The 25,317-nt window shown below is 39.2% G+C and overlaps 1 protein-coding gene and 1 long non-coding RNA gene across 2 annotated transcripts in view; both read right to left on the reverse strand.

Annotated features, from left to right (window-relative positions):
• LOC133569828 (uncharacterized) overlaps positions 1-25,317 on the reverse strand; it is a 275,136-nt gene that overhangs the window by 117,762 nt on the left and 132,057 nt on the right. The window lies entirely within an intron of this gene.
• The window catches only part of LOC133569886 (rRNA N6-adenosine-methyltransferase ZCCHC4-like), a 32,115-nt gene continuing 26,150 nt past the window's right edge, over positions 19,353-25,317 (reverse strand). The window contains exon 3 of the mRNA XM_061922477.1: positions 19,353-19,401. Within this exon, the coding sequence (XP_061778461.1) occupies positions 19,353-19,401 (49 nt within the window). The remainder of the gene's footprint in view (positions 19,402-25,317) is intronic.

Consider the following 25,317-nt stretch of genomic DNA (forward strand, 5'->3'; position numbering starts at 1 on the left):
AGATCAATGACATGAATTTGAAAACTGAAAACATGGTTGTACTAAATGGAAAAGTAATGCAACGGTGTAAGTCTTACTATGAGGAGAGACCTTATTTTATAGCAGTGGAAACTTTAAATCTGACAGATTACCAATGAGCAGCACGGTGGGGAAGGGGTTTGTGCATGTGCCTCACAATACGAGGGTCCTGAGTAGCCCTGAGTTCAATCCCGGGCTCGGGATCTTTCTGTGTGGAGTTTGCATGTCCTCCCCGTGACTGCGTGGGTTCCCTCCGGGTACTCCGGCTTCCTCCCACTTCCAAAGACATGCACCTGGGGATAGGTTGATTGGCAACACTAAATTGGCCCTAGTGTGTGAATGTGAGTGTGAATGTTGTCTATCTGTGTTGGCCCTGCGACGAGGTGGCGACTTGTCCAGGGTGTACCCCGCCTTCCGCCCGATTGTAGCTGAGATAGGCACTATTCTTTATCTATTTTAAATTGCCTTTCAAATGTCTATTCTTAGTGTTGGGTTTTATCAAATAAATTTCCCCCAAAAATGTGATTTATACTCCAGTGCGACTTATATATGTTTTTTTTCCTTCTTTATTATGCATTTTCGGACGGTGCGACTTATACTCCGGAGCGACTTATACTCCGAAAAATACGGTAAATACATTTTAAAATAGTTGTCTTTCTTGGCTCTCTCAGCCAAAAAGGTTCCCGACCCCTGGATTAATGGGTACTTGACTTAAAAAAAAAGGTTCACATCATTGAAAAAAGGTTGAGAATACACGTGTGTAAAACCTGAGTAAGACTGGTTGAAAAACACGGCCTCCATCAACAAATTCTCTTACAGGAACCTAACTCACGGTCAATAAGTCATTGTGTGATTGCAGATGCCTTTTGAGCACAGCCAATAGGGGGCCACATGTCTACACATGTCAGTGACATCACCATAGCGGTAGAAAATGTACAGTGTGAATTGGAAAGAGTGACACTTTCAAGTGTGATGCAACCATTGCAAGGCTGACACCCATGCAGACCGATGCGTGTGACACTTTCGGAGCACACCGGGACCACCTTCGCTCCATGTGCACGCTCGATTCATATTTCATGACAAAGTCCCGACCGGGAGAGGACCTTCCCTTTAACGCGCCCCCAGCCAGACGTGCAGCGGCGACCTAATGAGGCGATGTGGTGGTAGTGGTGGTCAGCAGCGAGTGAGGCACTGTGACTACAGCAGCCCCCCCTCAGGACACACAACACAGCCAAACACTCTGGACAAGGTCCATGTTCCCAAAAGCAGCAGTGTGCCAGCAGGGATGGAGGTAATCTAGCAGCCCTTAGTCACGGCCGTGTGTGTGTGTGTGTGTGTGTGTGTGTGTGTGTGTGTGTGTGTGTCGACGACAAGGCCAGGCAGGTCCAGCAGACAACAGTAGTAATATTCATACTCACGCAATGCTTTCAAATAGATTGGTAGCAGTTTGTTACCCCCCAAAAATGGAATGTCAATTTATCTTTACCATGCCAAATGCTCCCGGGAGGGCAGCGGCACCAACCAGATGGTACTTGGGAAAAAAAACAAAAAAAAACTGTTTATTGCTTGAAATTTTTGTCCAAACATGTGTTTTATATTTAACACAGAAAAGCGGTCCAATTAGGACAAATGTGCATGAATAATCTTGTTTCTTAACCCTTTTTTCACACCGTTTCTGGCATTCCAATTTTGCCTGCCAACATGCGAGCAAGCAAAAATTTATTTCACCAGTGAAGTTATATAACAGACATATCAAATGTTAAAAAAAACATTAAGGAAGTGTAATAAAAATATTCTCTACATTCCTTACTCAGCATTTGGTGACCTGTATAGTGCAAAATAGTTGATCTTTAACGTGGTTAATGCTCAGCTGGTACGGATTGGATTGATCCTTTTGAAGTCTGCAGGGTCTTAAAAAGTCTTAAATCCATCAATTTGAATTTAAGGCCTTAAATGTCTAAAATTCTCCTAAAATCTCATAAAAGGTCTTAAATATGATTTTGAAAGGTCTGAAAAAATAAATTAATATTTCATTATTTTAAAGGAGGGGTGTCCAAACTTCTTGACTTGGGGCTAAAAAAATTAGGTAAAAGGGCCGAAAGCATGCCAAGTAGCTATATATATATATATATATATATATATATATATATATATATATATATATATATATACAAATATATACACACATGGCTATATATAAATATACATGCATATAAATATGTATTTATATATATATATATATATATATATATATATATATATATATATATATATGAGCTGGCGACTTGTCCAGGGTGTATGCCACCTTCCGCCCGATTGTAGCTGAGATAGGCGCCAGCGCCCCCCGTGACCCCAAAAGGGAATAAGCGGTAGTAAATTGATGGATATTTAGATTTTATTAATAAAATGGATGTATGATTAATAATTATAATGTGAGTATGAATGTTGTCTGTCAATCTGTGTTGGCCCTGTGATGAGGTGGCGACTTGTCCAGGGTGTACCCCGCCTTCCGCCAGCGCCCCCCGCAACCCCGAAAGGGAATAAGCGGTAGGAAATGGATGGATGGATGGATATAATTGGATATCAAAGTATGTGAACGTCAGACTTCTACCTTGGTTACCTTGGTGATACCCTCCTTAAAGTTGTGTTATCAATCAGAAATATCAAGCAACTAAAACGCTCCAAACATGGATAAGTGTGGAAAGTGTTTTGCATTTTGCCCCATCATGCTTTGTAATAGATTTAAATTGGTGTAATTTTGAGTTTTTCTTTTTTAAAAGAATGGACATCTTAATAATGTCTACAAAGTTCAGTAAGCAGGTTGTGTCATGGGTGACTGTTTGTTGACATTTAATCTTGGTTGGATTGTATTTATCATTTTTTCACACCATGACTCGGGAAGGTTGTTTGATTTGGGTCAAAGAAGTAAATGCTGTGTGCACATTTAGAGCATAATTAAAGGTCATTGACCTGTATTACTCATGTTGTCCCCTAAAAGGAGGTGTCATAATAGAAGCTTTAAAATTATTCAGACTACTAAAATTAATTTAATCCATGTGTATGATTCCTTAAAAAAACCCATGACTTCTTGCGGACCATATTGAAGACATCGGCGGGCCACCCCTGATTTAAAACATGCATTATCTGAGAAGGACAGCTCCAGACTTCAGAAACTGATCAGGCGGGCCGGTTCTACAATCGGAATGAAACTGGACTCACTGGTGACGGTGGCAGAGAAGAGGACTGTTGACAAACTAGTGAGCATCCTGGATGATGCCAGTCACCCTCTGCATAGCCTTATCAGTAGCCAGAGGAGCCTGTTCAGTGCTAGACTGCTTCATCCCAAGTGCAGGACTAATGGACTCAAAAACTCCTTTGTCCCACACGCCATTAGACTGTACAACTCCTCTCTGGGGCGGGGGGCGGGGGGTACTAGGATGACAGGGGATGCAAAACAATAACAGTGCAATACGTTTCATAACATGGTCACTACTGCCTACTTTGTATTGTTATATTCTTATTTTACTGTTATATTGTTATTCCCATTGTTGCTTTTTATTTTTTATTCTCATTGTAATATTTCTCTATTTTGTTTCCATTTAAACCCCTATTATTTACTTTTTTTTTTTTAAATTGAAAAGAAATCTGCGTTCAAAAGACTCCGGCTTATTAGTGATTCCTAGAGCCCAAAAAAAGTCTGCGGGCTATAGAGCGTTTTCCGTTCGGGCTCCAGTACTCTGGAATGCCCTCCCGGTAACAGTTCGAGATGCTACCTCAGTAGAAGCATTTAAGTCTCACCTTAAAACTCATCTGTATACTCTAGCCTTTAAATAGACATCCTTTTAGACCAGTTGATCTGCCGCTTCTTTTCTTTCTCCTATGTCCCCTCCTCCCTTGTGGAGGGGGGTCCGGTCCGATGACCATGGATGAAGTACTGGCTGTCCAGAGTCGAGACCCAGGATGGACCGCTCGTCGGGACCCAGGATGGACTGCTCGCCTGTATCGGTTGGGGACATCTCTACGCTGCTGATCCGCCTCCGCTTGAGATGGTCTCCTGTGAACGGGACTCTCGCTGCTGTCTTGGATCCGCTTGAACTGAACTCTCGCGGCTGTGTTGGAGCCACTATGGATTGAACTTTCACAGTATCATGTTAGACCCGCTCGACATCCATTGCTTTCGGTCCCCTAGAGGAGGGGGGGGGTTGCCCACATCTGAGGTCCTCTCCAAGGTTTCTCATAGTCAGCATTGTCACTGGCGTCCCACTGGATGTGAATTCTCCCTGCCCACTGGGTGTGAGTTTTCCTTGCCCTTTTGTGGGTTCTTCCGAGGATGTTGTAGTCGTAATGATTTGTGCAGTCCTTTGAGACATTTGTGATTTGGGGCTATATAAATAAACATTCATTGACTGATTGATCTCAACTCTGTACACTGCTGCTGGAATTTTTATCTTCCTGAAGGAACTCTCCTGAAGGAATCAATAAAGTACTATCTTATCTTCAGTCATTCTTCTTTTTTGATTTTTGAGGACGCTATAACGTAACCACAAAACGGAACTAAAATAGGCTGTGTGCTGCCCGGTCAGAATTGTTCGCACACCATCAGCTAGTGTGCGCGCAGCTGTGGGTTTATACAGCTTGGCGTAGCAGCGGAAAACTGAACAAAAGTCCACAGTGAAGTCAAATTACATGCATAAGATAAGTAAGCACAAGGTGAACAATTTGTGGCTCCAGAATGATCAATTTAATGCATGCTTGAAGCCGGTGGATGGAAACATGCTTTTGTAAACATTGCGGGGAAAGTGATGATAATGTCAAAGTCAGAAATATGGGATGAGTCCGTGTCAAAAGATGCTGAAACGCCACCAACACTTGAACAACCATACAAGGACCAACTTAACCTCCCCAAATGCGTGTTTTGTGGGTAAAGTGGCACCAAATGCCTAAGGAGATCAATATGAGATGTTTACTAATGAAATCATACTTTTACATACCAGTAAGGACATGATACTTTCTCTGGTAGTAGTGTACTAACAGCTGTAAAACTATATTTATAAAAAAACTTCAATATCTCATGTTAGTTATGTTATTTATTCAAATATGTTCTGGTCAGCTTCTCATGCCTATCTTTTTTTCCAAGTTTATTCAGAAATTGACATTAAAAGCTTTCAAGGTTGTTTAGTAGGGGTGTAACGGTACGTGTATTTGTATTGAACCCTTTTGGTACGGGGGTGTACCGAACAAGTTTCTGAGCTAAAGTCTTAACAAGCTGCTTTGCTTCTTCTGCCTCTGTCTCAGCACCCAGCATCGTCCCACCCACACAACAATGTGATTGGTTACATACATAGCTGTAACAGACAATCAGCAGTGCGTATTCAGAGCGCATGTAGTAAATGCTTCAGCGTCGAGCAGATACTCTAGGTGTTAAGCAAGTGAGCATAAAGCAGTGTACTCTCCCCAAATGATAATAAACACCTCTCAGTCAACTACTACTAACATCACTATGAGTCCGTTGACCTAGAAACTTAAACTGCAGCTCAGCTCGCTCGCAGTTCTGGCTTGAGGTGAAGGCTGATTAGCTTTTAGCGTAACATTAGCTCATTTTGCGGTGTGTTTGTGTGTGTGTGTTTTACGGACAGAAAAGCTTTGAATGGCAGGGTCCCTGCTATCACATGTTGATGAAAATATAACATTTACGTCATAAAAATCAACTACAGGCTTCCCAAATGCTGTGATAAATTAAGCATGATGAGTTACATCTGCAGCCTGTGTTACATTGTAGTGATAAAATAGGCAGCAAACATTTTAAAATACAGCTAAAATATATATTGTAACAAGTAAAAAATATGTTTGTATTAGGGCTGCACAATTTTGGCCGATAATGAAATCGCAAATCTCCACTCAAGCGGCGAATACTTCTCCTTTTGCGACCACTCGTATTTGATTACTGAATAAATGCATGGCGCAAGGACACTCTCATTCACTTTTAATACATGCTTCTCGCTAAATATAGCGTCAAAGTCGCAAATTGGCACCATAGAACTCTTCTGCTGCTTCTTCTTCTGTGACAGGCGTGTTTAGAAGCGGATTTATGATACATTCGCCACACTAACCTTATAATTTAAAACCTGGAAACACCAAATCTGCATTTGTGAGTTTGTGGGCGCAACAAAATGAATACATTTATGTTTATACGTATACTGTATTCATATATATATATATATTTTTTTTTAAATTTAATTTTATTTATTTTTTTTTGAGTGCTTTCCAGTCCAGTCTGCACAGACACATGGTGCACGTCACTGAATATATATATATATATATATATATATATATATATATATATATATATATATATATATATATATATATATATATATATATATATATAAATATATATATATATATATATATATATAAATATATATATATATATATATATATATATATATATATATATATATATATATACACACACCCACACAAGTAAAAAATTATCAACCGTGTGGCCCTGATTAGTAACACATATTTGTCTTACAATATAAGTATAAATATTTTAGAGAAAATACAGGCAGTAGTAATGCAAATTATACAAGACATCATATTGTCATGCTAGCACCACAACTCTGGCAACATCCCACCGCCAAAAATAAATTGCCAATCTGTGGTAAAAACCGCATGCTAATATTTGTGTATTCTGCTGTTATCTTATTTTATTCCTTGAGGGGCACCAGGGTGCTACAACTGGAGCAGCTGTGGTTGTCATGGAGTTATTGCTGAGCTGAGCTGGGGAAAAAAAAAAAAAATAATGAGACTGAAAATGAAGCCCAATCTTCCTCCAAAAGTTTGAAAGGTCGACTCAGAAGACGAACGCTACCGGTGACGCTACCGATCTGTTTCTGCATCTGCCTCATTTTCCCGGGATACGGGGGTGGGTGGGGTGTCTGTCTGAGGTCAGTGACAACATGGACTGAGGCAGAGCTGAAAATTAGGACGCACTGTCAAGTTGTTTTCAGTCTGCTGCCTGCCACCAGTTCCAATTAGTTGGAGGGGGAAAGACAACACACAACAAAGCAAGCGCAGGACTACACAACAGCAGCAGCAAATATAGTAGCACCCAATGCATCAGCCCATAAGTAAAAGTAGCGGACAGAGGCTTGCCTGTGCTCAGTGCACAAAGAGATTGGTGCAGGACAGGGGTGCCCAAACTTTTTCTACTGGGGGCCACAGACTGACAAATCAAAGAGGGGCCATGGTATGGTATGGGGGTACATTAGTGCCCAAGGCTTGGGTAACTTACACATATGTGAAGGAACCATTAATGTTGAAAGGTACATACAGGTATTGGAATACCATATGCTGCCATCTAAGTGCCCCTGCTTATTTCAGCAAGATAACGCCAAGCCACATTCAGCACGTGTTACAACAGCGTGGCTTCGTAAAAAAAGAGTGCAGGTACTTTCCTGGCCCGCCTGCAGTGCAGACCTGTCTCCCCTCGAAAATGTGTGGCGCATTATGAAGCGTAAAATACGACAGTAGAGACCCCGGACTGTTGAACGACTGAAGCTCTACATAAAACAAAAATGGGAAAGAATTCCACTTATAAAGCTTCAACAATTACTTTCCTCAGTTCCCAAACATTTATTGAGTGTTGTTAAAAGAAAAAGTGATGTAACACAGTGGTGAACATGCCCTTTCCCAACTACTTTGGCACGTGTTGCCATGAAATTCTAAGTTAATTATTATTTGCAAAAAAAAAATAAAGTTTATGAGTTTGAACATCAAATATCTTGTCTTTGTAGTGCATTCAATTGAATATGGGTTGAAAAGGATTTGCAAATCATTGTATTCTGTTTATATTTACATCTAACACAATTTCCCAACTCATATTGAAATAGGGTTTGTAGTAAGGTACACTTTGACGCATATTATTTGGAGGTGTTGGCGGGCCAAATAAGATGATGTGGCAGGCCAGATGGGGGAGTCTGACACCCGTGTCTTCATTCTTTTGTCGACGTAATGAGTATTACGCTGGCTCAGATGTAGCGCCTGGAGCTCCCTCAGCCGAGAGAGAAGCTCAGATTTCGGGATGGCCGCCTCGCTTCTTTCTCCTCCTCCTCCGCAACCTGGCCCCCAGTCTGGCAAAACGCGACGCCGAGGGGCGCGGCTGAAAGGTCACCGGTCGCCATATGCAAAAGCCAGCTGTCTCCCCTCTGCCCCGCTTGTGCGCCGGCTTCAGCGTTATTTTATGAAGTGTTATTGCTTTTATATCCTTTTTTTTGTGCAGATATGGAGATACGCTTTTGCCCGGAGGTGTGACGCTAAGGGAATCTCAAAGGAGGCGGACGGTGCTGACTAAGGAGTCTCCACCAGCGCTCCTTCACGCCCTGGCCATCATTTATCTGGTCAGGAAATAACCAAATGTTTTATGCATCGGCCTGCGACAGGCAACATTAGTTTTGCTGTATTTCTCGCCGATAAACATTCCATTAGCCAGATAAGGCGGCGGCATACAAATATGCCTGCATGCAATTTATTTTTCCCCTCCTACTTTTTTCAACCTCTGAGCTATTTTGCCACGCTTTACCATAAAACAATGCAGGCTCAGACACGTAATTGGTTGCGTTATCATCAGGAAAAGAAAAGGAGGAGAAAAAGTCCGGAGCGTCACTTTCCAGGCTTGTTTTTCACGTCATTCCGATCTCGATGGAGGGGAAGCGATCTAAAGAGGAGCGATAGTGCTTATCACAGGAAGCAGGCCAACAGACGGATGTTCTATCCGTGCATGCGTTGGGGGGTATTCTTCCCATAAAGAGGGTGGTCTCCGACGCTCACGAGGCACGCTTTGCACCTCGCCGTGTAATAGAATAAACGCCCCTATCTTTGGGCAGGAAGAGGGGGAGGAAGAGAGAAGGAGAAAATGAGATTGTGCAAGTGTAATCCAACGCGCAGGGATGCTTTCAGTGTAATCAATCTCCAAAAAAGGCTTTTAATGGAATCAATGGGGAGAAAAAGGGGATTGATTTCCACGCGGCCAGCTGCCATTTTTAGACGTCAAAAGTCTCCTGGCCGCCATGACGACTTCCACCCGGCCAAGTAGGTTAATTGCATATCGAGCAATGCGGTCGGCGTCAAGTCGCATCGCAGCACCGTCTTTAAACTCGTTAATAATTCAAACATTGACTTCTGTTTTTGTAGTTTAATCTGACCTGTTGACTTGTCGGGACGCGCCGTCGCTGTTGGATGTCGGTAATTCCAATCGTGCTTCTGCCACGCCGTCGTGTATCGACAGATGCCGTCTTATATGCGGTAAGAGCAATCGATAGCACCTGCAAACTCACGCGGTGAAGCATCACAGCTGGTGCCCTATCTTGAAGTACTAATGGAGGAAATTGAAGAAATGATCTTGATTATTACAGTAATGGCTATTAATCAATAAAGTGAAAGAAACATGCCGGCTAATGTATAGAATTTTAATTAGAGATGTCTGATGATATCAGACATTTGATATTATTGGCCGATAAATGCTTTAAAATGAAATATTGGAAATTATCGGTATCTGGTTCAAAAAGTAAAAATAGGTAGAGAGGCCGTGCCAGCAACTTGAGGGTTCCAGGTTCGATCACCGATACCGGCATCCTAGTCACTGCCGTGGTGTCCTTGGGCAACACACACTACCCACCTGCCCCCAGTGTCACCCGCACTACACTGGTTTACTTGTAACTTAGATATTGGGTTTCACTAAATAAAAATGATTTGAGTCACTAGAGAAAAATGCTATATAAATAGAATTCACTTCACCTCACTACAGAGCGGCAATAAAACTTAAAGGCACTGCCTTTGCGTGCCGGCCCAGTCAAATGATATCTGCAGCTTTTCACACACACAAGTGAATGCAAGGCATACTTGGTCAACAGCCATACAGGTCACACTGAGGGTGGCCCTATTAACAACTTTAACACTGTTACAAATAAGTGCCACACTGTGAACCCACACCAAACAAGAATGACAAACACATTTCGGGAGAACATCCGCACCGTAACACAACATAGAAACAATAGATACCCAGATAACAAACACCCAGAAACCCTTGCAGCACTAACTCTTCCGGGACGCTGCAATATACACCTCAACCCCGCCCCCCTCAACCTCCTATTGCTCTCTCAGGGAGAGCATGTCCCAAATTCCAAGCTGCTGTTTTGAGGCATGTTAAAAAAAAAAAATTGACTTTGTGACTTCCAAAATAAATATGGCAGTGCCATGTTGGCATTTCCTTCCCATAACTGTAGTTGATTTATTTTGGAAAACCTTGTAGTTGAAATTCCCATTTCCACCCTTTTTTTTCCGCACTGCAAAAAGTCAGTGGTCAAAAACAAGAAAAAAAAATACAAACATTTTATTTAAAATTAAGCAAAATTATCTGCCAATGGAACAAGAACATTTGGCTTGTTAAGGCAGAACAAGTCAAATTAGCTAACCTCAATTAACCTAAAAATACCTTAAAATAAGTATATTCTCACTAATAACAAGTGCACTTTTCTTGGAAGTAGAAAAAAGAGGGACCTTTTTGCTCAATACGTTGAAAAATATTCTTAAATTAAGTAAATACTAGTGCCATTATCTTGACATAATTATATGCGCTCGGAATCATGATTTTTTTTTTTCCTGCTTGAAGTAAGAAATTATTACTTTAAAAAAGTAGTTTTATACTTGAGAGTGTTGATGACAAAGCTTTGCAACAGTTGATATTCTAGTTTCAAGCATGTTTTACTCAATATAGGTCATCAAATGTCAGCAACAAACTGTAAAATCTTACTGAGATCACTTAGGACCAAAACCCTTAAAACAAGTAAAACACTTTAACATAAATTCTGCTAAGTGAGAAGAATTATCTGTCAGAAAATAAGCAAACATTACCCTCATTTAAGATATTTCATCTAACTTAGACTTCAGTTTTTGCAGTGCGGCGACTACTCCTCCCACATTGTTCAACCTACTTCAACTCCATTCATCCATTTTCTACCGCTTATTCCCTTTTGGGGTGGCGGGGGGCGCTGGCGCCTATCTCAGCTACAATCGGGCGGAAGGCGGCGTACACCCTGGACAAGTCGCCACCTCATCGCAGGGCCAACACAGATAGACAGACAACATTCACACTCACATTCACACACTAGGGCCAATTTAGTGTTGCCAATCAACCTATCCCCAGGTGCATGTCTTTGGAAGTGGGAGGAAGCCGGACTACCCGGAGGGAACCCACGCATTCACGGGGAGAACATGCAAACTCCACACAGAAAGATCCCGAGCCTGGATTTGAACCCAGGACTGCAGGAACTTCGTATTGTGAGGCAGACGCACTAACCCCTCTGCCACCGTGAAGCCCCTACTTCAACTGTTCTGTCAAAATATTCCTCTTAAACAGAGCAAAAAAAACAAATTTGTTTTATTTAACTGTTAAAATTCACAGTTTTCTCAAAATTCCAGGAATTCCGTTAATTCTATTTTTCAACTCATGTTACTACTTCAACATTTCTTGACCGATTTGAAAAATTTCAACACCAACTGTTTCAACCCATTCAGGCCAATCCATCCATCCCTTTTCTACCGCTTATTCCCTTTGGGGTCGCTGGTGTCTATCTCAGCTACAATCGGGCGGAAGGCGGGTTTCACCCTGGACAAGTCGCCACCTCATCACAAGGCCAACACAGATAGACAGACAACATTCACACTCACGTTCACACACTAGGGCCAATTTAGTGTTGCCAATCAACCTATCCCATTCAAGTGTCTAAACATTTTCAAAAAAAATTCCGCTTTTACCGAAATTCCCCAATTGTTTGGAAATCCATCCATCCATCCATCCATCCATCCATCTTCTTCCGCTTATCCGAGGTCGGGTCGCGGGGGCAACAGCCTAAGCAGGGAAACCCAGACGTCCCTCTCCCCAGCCACTTCGTCTAGCTCTTCCCGGGGGATCCCGAGGCGTTCCCAGGCCAGCCGGGAGACATAGTCTTCCCAACGTGTCCTGGGTCTTCCCCGTGGCCTCCTACCGGTTGGACGTGCCCTAAACACCTCCCTAGGGAGGCGTTCAGGTGGCATCCTGACCAGATGCCCGAACCACCTCATCTGGCTCCTCTCGATGTGGAGGAGCAGCGGCTTTACTTTGAGTTCCTCCCGGATGGCAGAGTTTCTCACCCTATCTCTAAGGGAGAGCCCCGCCACACGGCGGAGGAAACTCATTTCGGCCGCTTGTACCCGTGATCTTATCCTTTCGGTCATGACCCAAAGCTCATGACCATAGGTGAGGATGGGAACGTATATCGACCGGTAAATTGAGAGCTTTGCCTTCCGGCTCAGCTCCTTCTTCACCACAACAGATCGGTACAACGTCCGCATTACTGAAGACGCCGCACCGATCCGCCTGTCGAGCTCACGATCCACTCTTCCCTCACTCGTGAACAAGACTCCTAGGTACTTGAACTCCTCCACTTGGGGCAGGGGCTCCTCCCCAACCCGGAGATGGAATTCCACCCTTTTTCCGGGCGAGAACCATGGACTCGGACTTGGAGGTGCTGATTCTCATTCCGGTCGCTTCACACTCGGCTGCTAACCGATCCAGCGAGAGCTTGTTTGGAAATGGGACCAAAAATTCTAAAGCTCCCAAATTCCCACATTTTTCATCTGATTCAAACTGTTCCAACTTCGTAATATTCAGCCTGTTCATGCACCTCATGTAGTTACATTAGTGCTTCATTTGGTCTCAAAATAATGTTGACAATAACATTGTTTATCGGCAATATTTAATCGGTCAGTTAGGGCTGGGCGATATATCGATATACTCGATATAACGCGGGTTTGTCTCTGTTTGATATAGAAAATAACTATTCAGCCTGTTCATGCACTTTGTGCGTCGGATGGAAAGAGCACAGCTCCCTCCCCCCATCCTCACCACATTCTACAGAGACACTATAGAGAGCCTACTGACCGACTGCATCTCTGTCTGGACTGGAGCCTGCAATGCCTCAGACTGGAAGTCTCTGCAGAGTGGTGAGGACAGCAGAAAAGATCATCGGGACTCCTCTTCCTCCTATCCGGGAAATCGCAAAAAGCTACTGCCTGACCAGGGCTTAAAAATCTGTAGACTCCTCCCACCCCCAACAACGACTGTTTTCACTGCTGGACTCTAGAAAGAGGTTCCGCAGCCTCCGTAGCAGAACCTCAAGGTTCTGTAACAGCTTCTTCCCTCAGGCCGTAAAACTGTTGAATGCATCATAATAATCCCCTCAATCCCCCCCCTCAAAAATGGATTAACTGGCTGGAATAAAAATAAAATAAAACATACATCCATAAACATGGATGCATATGTAAAAGTGTAATATATTTATCTGTACAGTAATCTATTTGTTTATACCTCAGTAGAAGCATTTAAGTCTCACCTTAAAACTCATCTGTATACTCTAGCCTTTAAATAGACCTCCTTTTTAGACCAGTTGATCTGCCGCTTCTTTTCTTTCTCCTATGTCACCCCCTCCCTTGTGGAGGGGGTCCGGTCCGATGACCATGGATGAAGTACTGGCTGTACAGAGTCGAGACCCAGGATGGACCGCTCGCCTGTATCGATTGGGGACATCTCTACGCTGCTGATCCGCCTCCGCTTGAGATGGTCTCCTGTGGACGGGACTCTTGCTGCTGTCTTGGATCCGCTTTGAACTGAACACTCGCGGCTGTGTTGGAGCCACTATGGATTGAACTTTCACAGTATCATGTTAGACCCGCTCGACATCCATTGCTTTCGGTCCCCTAGAGGGGGGGGGTTGCCCACATCTGAGGTCCTCTCCAAGGTTTCTCATAGTCAGCATTGTCACTGGCGTTCCACTGGATGTGAATTCTCCCTGCCCACTGGGTGTGAGTTTTCCTTGCCCTTTTGTGGGTTCTTCCGAGGATGTTGTAGTCGTAATGATTTGTGCAGTCCTTTGAGACATTTGTGATTTGGGGCTATATAAATAAACATTGATTGATTGATATCTTCACCTTATAGCTTTTTTATACTGCAATACAACAAGCTAATGCAACAAAATGTCATCTTCTATATGTACTGTAAAGTTCAAATTTGAAAGACAAAAAACAAAAGTCTACATCTCTAATTGTGTGCTCTACTTCAACAATTCTAAAAAAAATTCCAGGATTTCAGTTCAACTTCAGCATTCACACGCAATTCCTTCAAGAATTGTCTCATCTAGTTACAATAGTGGTTCATTTGGTCTCAAAAGAATGTTGATAATAACATTGTTCATCGGCAATATTTAATCGGTCAGTTAGGGCTGGGTTATATATCGATATACTCGATATATCGTGGGTTTGTCTCTGTGCGGTAGAAAAAATGACTATATCGTGATATTCGAGTATAGGTTCTCACGCAGTTGCTTTTAGCTGCGGTCATCACACTGCATGCGTTTCCCACTCTTTCATGTCTCTCCTTCTCACAGAGACGTAAACCAAGCGCACCTTCTTACACACGTCACATGTGCAACATCACACGCTCTCGCGGAGCAGAGAGGTAGCGACATGCTAACGTTAGCTGTGATGCTAACAGAGAGGTGCATGTGATAATACGAGAGAGAGACGGTGCATATCTGGTAACAAATGGAGGAAGAATTAATTCCGAGGAAAAACAGCACATGATCCATCGTCTGGCGATGGTTTGGCTTCAAGCGGGAATATGTTCAACACTTATGCGGCAAAAGCGTTGCTACGAAAAGTAGCAGCACTGCTAATGTAGCATCATTTGAAAAGTCACCCGCTAGAGAATGAAGAGTGCTTGAAACTCTGCATGTCAACATCTCAGGCCATTGCGACACCAACAAAATACCCAAGCAAGTATTTCCAGATCAACACCGTATGAAAAAAAAAGTCAACAACAGAAGGAGGTAACGTCCGCAGGATCCTATTATGCAGCTCATTTTTATTTGACAGTTATTGAAATAACTTGTGTGACATCATGCACAAAAGTGCACTTTATTTGTTTTTAACTATTGTAGTGGCGTTCTGTACAAAAAGTACACTTTAATTCAGTGTTGTTTTGATATGTCATCTTAGTGACATCATGCACAAAAGTGCACTTTTTTTGATTTTAATTATTGTAGTGGCGTTCTGTACAAAAAGTATACTTTAATTCAGTGTTGTTTTGATATGTCATCTTAGTGACATCATGCACAAAAGTGCACTTTATTTGTTTTTAACTATTGCAGTGGCGTTCTGTACAAAAAGTACACTTTAATTCAGTGTTGTTTTGATATGTCATCTTAGTGACATCATGCACAAAAGTGCACTTTATTTGTTTTTAACTATTGTAGTGGCGTTCTGTACAAAAACTACACTTTAATTCAGTGTTGTTTTGATATGTCATCTTAGTGACATCATGCACAAAAGTGCACTTTATTTGTTTTTAACTATTGTAGTGGCGTTCTGTACAAAAAGTACACTTTAATTCAGTGTTGTTTTGATATGTCATCTTAGTGACATCATGCACAAAAGTGCACTTTATTTGTTTTTAACTATTGTAGTGGCGTTCTGTACAAAAAGTACACTTTAATTCAGTGTTGTTTTGATATGTCATCTTAGTGACATCATGCACAAAAGTGCACTTTATTTGTTTTTAACTATTGTAGTGGCGTTCTGTACAAAAACTACACTTTAATTCAGTGTTGTTTTGATATGTCATCTTAGTGACATCATGCACAAAAGTGCACTTTATTTGTTTTTAACTATTGTAGTGGCGTTGTGTACAAAAAGTACACTTTAATTCAGTGTTGTTTTGATATGTCATCTTAGTGACATCATGCACAAAAGTGCACTTTATTTGATTTTAACTATTGTAGTGGCGTTCTGTACAAAAAGTACACTTTAATTCAGTGTTGTTTTGATATATCATCTTAGTGACATCATGAAAAAAAGTGCACTTTATTTGTTTTTAACTATTGTAGTGGAGTTCTGTACAAAAAGTACACTTTAATTCAGTGTTGTTTTGATATGTCATCTTAGTGACATCATGCACAAAAGTGCACTTTATTTGTTTTTAACTATTGTAGTGGCGTTCTGTACAAAAAGTACACTTTAATTCAGTGTTGTTTTGATATGTCATCTTAGTGACATCATGCACAAAAGTGCACTTTATTTGATTTTAACTATTGTAGTGGCGTTCTGTACAAAAAGTACACTTTAATTCAGTGTTGTTTTGATATGTCATCTTAGTGACATCATGCACGAAAGTGCACTTTATTTGATTTTAACTATTGTAGTGGCGTTCTGTACAAAAAGTACACTTTAATTCAGTGTTGTTTTGATATGTCATCTTAGTGACATCATGCACAAAAGTGCACTTTATTTGTTTTTAACTATTGTAGTGGAGTTCTGTACAAAAAGTACACTTTAATTCAGTGTTGTTTTGATATGTCATCTTAGTGACATCATGCACAAAAGTGCACTTTATTTGTTTTTAACTATTGTAGTGGCGTTCTGTACAAAAAGTACAATTTAATTCAGTGTTGTTTTGATATGTCATCTTAGTGACATCATGCACGAAAGTGCACTTTATTTGATTTTAACTATTGTAGTGGCGTTCTGTACAAAAAGTACACTTTAATTCAGTGTTGTTTTGATATGTCATCTTAGTGACATCATGCACAAAAGTGCACTTTATTTGTTTTTAACTATTGTAGTGGAGTTCTGTACAAAAAGTACACTTTAATTCAGTGTTGTTTTGATATGTCATCTTAGTGACATCATGCACGAAAGTGCACTTTATTTGATTTTAACTATTGTAGTGGCGTTCTGTACAAAAAGTACACTTTAATTCAGTGTTGTTTTGATATGTCATCTTAGTGACATCATGCACAAAAGTGCACTTTATTTGTTTTTAACTATTGTAGTGGAGTTCTGTACAAAAAGTACACTTTAATTCAGTGTTGTTTTGATATGTCATCTTAGTGACATCATGCACAAAAGTGCACTTTATTTGTTTTTAACTATTGTAGTGACGTTCTGTTCAAAAAGTACACTTTAATTCAGTGTTGTTTTGATATGTCATCTTAGTGACATCATGCACAAAAGTGCACTTTATTTGATTTTAACTTTGTAGTGGCGTTCCGTACAAAAAGTACACTTTAATTCAGTGTTGTTTTGATGTGTCATCTTAGTGACATCATGCACAAAAGTGCACTTTATTTGATTTTAATTATTGTAGTGGCGTTCTGTACAAAAAGTACACTTTAATTCAGTGTTGTTTTGATATGTCATCTTAGTGACATCATGCACAAAAGTGCACTTTATTTGTTTTTAACTATTGTAGTGGAGTTCTGTACAAAAAGTACACTTTAATTCAGTGTTGTTTTGATACGTCATCTTAGTGACATCATGCACAAAAGTGCACTTTATTTGATTTTAACTATTGTAGTGGCGTTCCGTACAAAAAGTACACTTTAATTCAGTGTTGTTTTGATATGTCATCTTAGTGACATCATGCACAAAAGTGCACTTTATTTGTTTTTAACTATTGTAGTGGCGTTCCGTACAAAAAGTACACTTTAATTCAGTGTTGTTTTGATATGTCATCTTAGTGACATCATGCACAAAAGTGCACTTTATTTGATTTTAACTATTGTAGTGGCGTTCTGTACAAAAAGTACACTTTAATTCAGTGTTGTTTTGATATGTCATCTTAGTGACATCATGCACAAAAGTGCACTTTATTTGTTTTTAACTATTGTAGTGGCGTTCTGTACAAAAAGTACACTTTAATTCAGTGTTGTTTTGATATGTCATCTTAGTGACATCATGCACAAAAGTGCACTTTATTTGATTTTAACTATTGTAGTGGCGTTCTGTACAAAAAGTACACTTTAATTCAGTGTTGTTTTGATATGTCATCTTAGTGACATCATGCGCAAAAGTGCACTTTATTTGTTTTTAACTATTGTAGTGGCGTTCTGTACAAAAAGTACACTTTAATCCAGTGTTGTTTTGATATGTCATCTTAGTGACATCATGCACAAAAGTGCACTTTATTTGTTTTTAACTATTGTAGTGGCGTTCCGTACAAAAAATACACTTTAATTTAGTGTTGTTTTGATATGTCATCTTAGTGACATCATGCACAAAAGTGCACTTTATTTGATTTTAACTATTGTAGTGGCGTTCTGTACAAAAAGTACACTTTAATTCAGTGTTGTTTTGATATGTCATCTTAGTGACATCATGCACTTAAGTGCACTTTATTTTATTTTAACTATTGTAGTGCATTCTGTACAAAAAGTACACTTTAATTTAGTGTTGTTTTGATTTGTCATTTTAGTGACATCATGCACAAAAGTGCACTTTATTTGTTTTTAACTATTGTAGTGGCGTTCTGTACAAAAAGTACACTTTAATTCAGTGTTGTTTTGATATGTCATCTTAGTGACATCATGCACAAAAGTGCACTTTATTTGTTTTTAACTATTGTAGTGGCGTTCTGTACAAAAAGTACACTTTAATTCAGTGTTGTTTTGATATGTCATCTTAGTGACATCATGCACAAAAGTGCACTTTATTTGAATTTAATTATTGTAGTGGCGTTCTGTACAAAAAGTACACTTTAATTCAGTGTTGCTTTGATATGTCATCTTAGTGACATCATGCACAAAAGTGCACTCATAGCTTGTTTTAAAATGTCTCTGAGAATCTTTCACTTTCTGTTTTGAAATGACATGAATGTTTGTGCCACTGCTTAATAAATACAGTTTTGGTAAATTGACTTAGTTGTGATTTCCCTCTCTCTATGAAAGTAAATAAAAAAGAAAATATATTAATGCAGTATGAAGAAGAATTCTTTAATGTAGACAAATAGTTTTATCATACTGCTGTTATTATATGCATCAAGTGTTCATTCAAGGCTAAGGCAAAATATCGAAATAAATATTGTGTATCGTGAAATGGCCTAAAAATATTGAGATATTTAAAAAATGGCAAATCGCCCAGCCCTATGGTCAGTATATACTGGAGCAAAATTTGTGTTCGGCCCACACCTATTGGTAAATCGTTCGCATATACATGAACATATATAGAAGACCAATGGCGTCGGACCAACATTTACTGTCATTATTGAAATAAAAAACAAGATATATATCTTTAGGCGGCGGCCTTCTAGTTTCGCGTGGGTGTTTCTGCGTTTGGTAAAGGTCTCGCCGCGGTTAAATGCTTCTGACAAGAAGTGCTGTCCTACATCTGTGGTGCGATCTAATGGATATGAAACACGTTGGCGTGCTCAGTGAGCGTCGCAACGTGTCGCACGCTGGCGGGTGTCATGCTTCATCAGTGACCGAGGACGCCAGGATCTCCTGCAGCCACGTCCTGCAGTCACATGACCCTGTAATTGTTTGTGCGCATGCAAGAATGAAAGGAAGCTGGGGACCGTTTCAACATGTCCTTTTTGTTGTTGTTGCTTTGCTCATATTTCTGTTGATTTTTCACGCCTGCACTTCTCACTCACGTCCATACGCTGGAATGATTTTTTTTTGTAAATGTATTTTGTTTACTCAGCCCAGGCTGCTGCTTCCTGCTCAACAACACATCTGATCACATTTTCTTCATGTACAAAATACCACATCACGTACACAATACTATATCATCTACAACATACTACATCAATCACACAATACTACATCATGCACACAATGCAACATAATGTACACAATACTACATCATGCACAAACTACTACAGCATGCACAAAATACTGCATCATTTACAAAATATGCACACAATACAACATAATGTACAAAATACTACATCATGCACAGAATACTACATCATTTACAAAATACATCAACCACACAATACTACATCATGTACAAAATATTACATCATGCACAACATACTACATCAATTACACAATACTACAGCATGTACAAAATACCACTACACGCACACAATACAACATAATGCACACAATTCATGCCCAAAATACTAAATCATGATTATGTGTAAAATACTACAAAATGTGTAAAATACTACATAATGTGTAAAATACTACATCATGCACAAAATATTACATCTTACGTCATGTACAAAATACTAAATCATGTGTAAAATACTATGTAATGTAAAACATACTACATCATGCATAAAATATTACGTCATGTACAAAATACTAGATAATGCGTAAAATTATATATAATGCAGAAAATACAACATCATGCACACAATACTACATCATGTACAAAATAATACATAATGCAGAAAATACTACATCATGCACATGATAATAATAATGTACAAAATACTAAATAATGGGAAAAATATTACATAATGCAGAAAATACTACATCGTGCACACAATACTACGTCACGTACAAAATACTAAATAATGCATAAAATTATATATAATGCAGAAAATACTACATCATGCACACAATATTATGTCATGTACAAAATACTACATAATGGGAAAATACTACATAATGCAGAAAATACTACATCATGCACATGATAATAATAATGTACAAAATACTAAATAATGGGAAAAATACTACATAATGCAGAAAATACTACATCATGCACACAATACTACGTCACGTACAAAATACTAAATAATGCATAAAATTATATATAATGCAGAAAATACTACATCATGCACACAATATTATGTCATGTACAAAATACTACATAATGCATAAAACAATATATAATGCAGAAAGTACTACATCATGCACACAATACTACGTCATGTACAAAATACAACATAATGGGAAAATACTACATAATGCAGAAAATAGTACATCATGCACACGATACGTAATGAACAAAATACTAAATAATGGGAAAAATACTACATAATGCAGAAAATACTACATCATGCACACAATACTATGTCATGTACAAAATACTAAATAACGCATACAATTATATATTATGCAGAAAATAATACATCATGCACACAATATAACGTTATGTACAAAATGCTACACAATGGAGAAAATACTACATCATGCACACAATACTACGTCATGTACAAAATACTAAATAATGGGAAAAATACTACATAATGCAGAAAATACTACATCATGCACACAAAATTACGTCATGTACAAAATACTAAAAATAATGGGAAAAATGCTACATAATGCAGAAAATACTACATCATGCACACAATATTACGTCATGTACAAAATACTAAATAATGAAGAAAATACTGCATCATGCACACAATACTATGTCATGTACAAAATACTAAATAATGGGAAAATACTACATAATGCAGAAAATACTACATCATGCACACAATATTACGTCATTTACAAAATACTAAATAATGCATAAAATTATATATAATGCAGAAAATATTACATAATCCACACAATACTGCGTCATGTACAAAATACTACATAATGCAGAAAATATTACATCATGCACATAATACTATGTATTGTACAAAATTCTGCATCATGCACACAATACTATGTCATGTACAAAATACTAAATAATGGGAAAAATACTACATAATGCAGAAAATACGTCATGTGCAAAATACAAAATAATGCATACAATTATATATTATGCAGAAAATACTACATCATGCACACAATATAACGTCATGTACAAAATACTACACAATGTAGAAAATAGTACATCATGCACACAATACCACGTCATGTACAACATACTAAATAATGGGAAAAATACTACATGTTGCAGAAAATATCACGTCATGCACACAATACTACGTCATGTACAAAATACTAAACAATGCGTAAAATTATATATAATGCAGAAAATACTACATCATGCACACAATACTACGTCATGTACAAAATACTAAATAATGCATACAATTATATATTATGCAGAAGATACTACATCATGCACACAATATTACGTCATGTAGAAAATACTAAACAATACGTACAATTATATATAATGCAGAAAGTACTACACCATGCAGACAATACTATGTCATGTGCAAAATACTGCATCATGTACACAATACTATATCATGCACAAAATACTAAATAATGGGAAAAACACTACATACTGCAGAAAATACTATGTCATGTACAAAATACTAAATAATGCATACAATTATATATTATGCAGAAAATACTACATCATGCACACAATATAACGTCATGTACAAAATACTACACAATGCAGAAAATACTACATCATGCACACAATACCACGTCATGTACAAAATACTAAATAATGGGAAAAATACTACATGATGCAGAAAATACCACATCATGCACACAATACTACGTCATGTACAAAATACTAAACAATGCGTAAAATTATATATAATGCAGAAAATACTACAACATGCACACAATACATCATGTACAAAATACTAAATAATGCATACAATGTAGAAAATACTACATCATGCACACAATACTACGTCATGTACAAAATACTAAATAATATATATAATGTAGAAAATACTACATCATGTACACAATACTGCGTCATGACTGTCACGCACACACGCACATACACACACACACACACACACACACACACACACACACACACACGCCTAGTTTAATTTCTGTGAATCCACCTGGATCACTGGCAACAAGACTTATGACATCAAACATTATTTGATCCATTCAAACCATCTGCTCTTCTCGTGACTCACAGCATGCAGCTAATTGTTTCATAAGGTCAATTAGAAGATAATATTAAATTCAATTTAGATACTTTTCGGGAATCAAGGTTGTTCCAACAGTGTGGTTGGAGGCTCCAAACCCTAAAGGTCACCAGGCACACCTGGACAGTGAGATGACACATTAGACAGATTCTGTTTGATCAGTCAATATCGCCCAGTCGACTATTTACACTGTTGACTAGTGCAAATGTCGCACTCCGTAAACTATCTTACTCTTACTTTTCCATTCCCTCTTCTTGGAGAGTGGGATCCTTGCATCCTTTCTTCGGTGGAATACTTGCTAAAGATAGTAAATCCTCATTAACGGCGCACTCGCGACAAGGTGGAGCTCCCATGTTTCTGGGTCAGTAGGTGACTCGCTAAGAAAAACCGGAACAAAAAAAAGATGCTCTACTAAAACGTTTTTTCCCCAAGTTAATGTTATCGTCCATCGAGGAATGACTTAAGCACACTGGGGAGAAGGCAGCGTGTGCGTGAATAGCGTAGCATCCAAATAAAGGAAGAACCAAAGTGGAATAAGACAATTGAGACACACACCCTTTTTTTAACCAAGTTGGAGTTGTTCAAAATTCTGATTGATTGATTAATTGAGACTTTTATTAGTAGATTGCACAGTACAGAACATATTCCGTACAATTGTCCACTAACTGGCAACACCCGAATACGTTTTTCAAATTGTTTAAGTCGGAGTCCAAGTTAATCAATTCATGGTAGAAGCTCAATTCATGAATTGAGCCTGAATTCAAACTACATAAAAATTACTTCAATGATGTAGTTTCAAGTCCTGAAAAGTGTTCTGTGGTCTGAGGAGTCCACATTTCAAATTGTTTTTGGAAATATTCGACATCGTATCATCCGGATCAAAGGGGAAGCGAACCATCTAGACTGTTATCGACACAAAGTTCAAAAGCCAGCATCTGTGACGGTATGGAGGTGCATTAGTGCCCAAGGCATGGGTAATGTCACGCCAAATTTTTTCCCCCCTACAAAAACCTTCCCCCCGGAAGACATTTGGCGTGACAGCCCCTCTAATGCGTGTAGGACCCCAATGAGGGCGTGATAATACCAAGTTATATGACTCTTAGAGGGGAACATTATCACCATTTCAAAAGGGTTAAAAACAATACAAATCAGTTCCCAATGGCATGTTGTATTTTTTGAATTTTTTTTCAATATTTTACCGGTGTCTGAATATCCCTAAAAAAAGCTTTAAAGTGCTTGATTTTCGCTATTTGCGATGCGACTATCCATTTCCCTGTGACGTCATACAGTGCTGTCAATGTAAACAAACAACGGCGAATAGCACAGCAAGATATAGCGACATTAGCTCGGATTCAGACTCGGATTTCAGCGTTTAAGCGATTCAACAGATTACGCATGTATTGAAGCGGATGGTTGGAGTATGAAAATATTGAAGAAGAAACTGAAGCTATTGAGCGAATAGCTATTGACGCTATTCATAGCCATAGCATGGCCGAATAGCTGCGTTAGCATCGCTGGTAAAATGTGCGGACCAGACGATCAGGACTTTCGCATCTTGTGACACTGGAGCAACTTAAATCCTTCGATCGGTAAGTGTTTTTTTTGCATTAAATGTGGGTGGAAGGAAACGTAATATAGTTGCAAATGCATCTGCATGTTATCCATACATCTCTGTGCCATGTCTGCTTTAGCACCGCCGGTAAATAGCATGTTAGTGTCGATTAGCTGGCAGTCGCGCCGCGACCAAATATGTCTGATTAGCACATAAGTCAACATCAACAAAACTCACCTTTGTGATTTTGTTGACTTTATCATTGCAAATGCATCTGCAGGTTATCCATACATCTCTGTGCCATGTCTGTCATCGCCGATAAAATGTGGAGACACTTTGGTACATTCAATGGGGGTCTGGCGGCAGACACTTTGGCATCTTCGGGCCAGTGGTGCAACTTGAATCCCTCCCTGTTAGTGTTGTTACACCCTCTGACAACACACCGACGAGGCATGATGTCTCCAAGGTTCCAAAAAATAGTCGAAAAAACGGAAAATAACAGAGCTGAGACCCAATGTTTACAATGTGTTGAAAATGAAAATGGCGGCTGTATTACCTCGGCGACGTCACATTCTGACGTCATCGCCTCCAGAGCGATAAACAGAAAGGCATTTATTTCGCCAAAATTCACCCATTTAGAGTTCGGAAATCGCTTAAAAAAATATATGGTCTTTTTTCTGCACCATCAAGGTATATATTGACGCTTACATAGGTCTGGTGATAATGTTCCCCTTTACGGGTTACAACTGCAAAATTAGCGAAGCAAAAATAGCTTGAAAGGTTAGCATGCTGGAATGCTAATATATTTTCCCCACCGTTATTTTTCACCAATGACAATCAGCCAATTATAATGCTTTTAAAACAGGCAGCTGTATAGGCTGCTTAAGGGTCCTTCCACCCTGATTGGGGTCCTTCAGGCATTAGAGGTGCTGTCACACCAAATGTCTTCCGGGGGGAAAGTTTTTGTAGGGGGGAAAACATTTGGCGTGACAGCAACTTACACATCTACGAAGGCACCATTAATGCTGAAAGGTACATACATGTTTTGTAACAAAATATGCAGCCATCTAAG

Source organism: Nerophis ophidion, linkage group LG15 (assembly GCF_033978795.1).
Source record: "Nerophis ophidion isolate RoL-2023_Sa linkage group LG15, RoL_Noph_v1.0, whole genome shotgun sequence".
NCBI classification, from domain to species: Eukaryota; Metazoa; Chordata; class Actinopteri; order Syngnathiformes; family Syngnathidae; genus Nerophis; species Nerophis ophidion.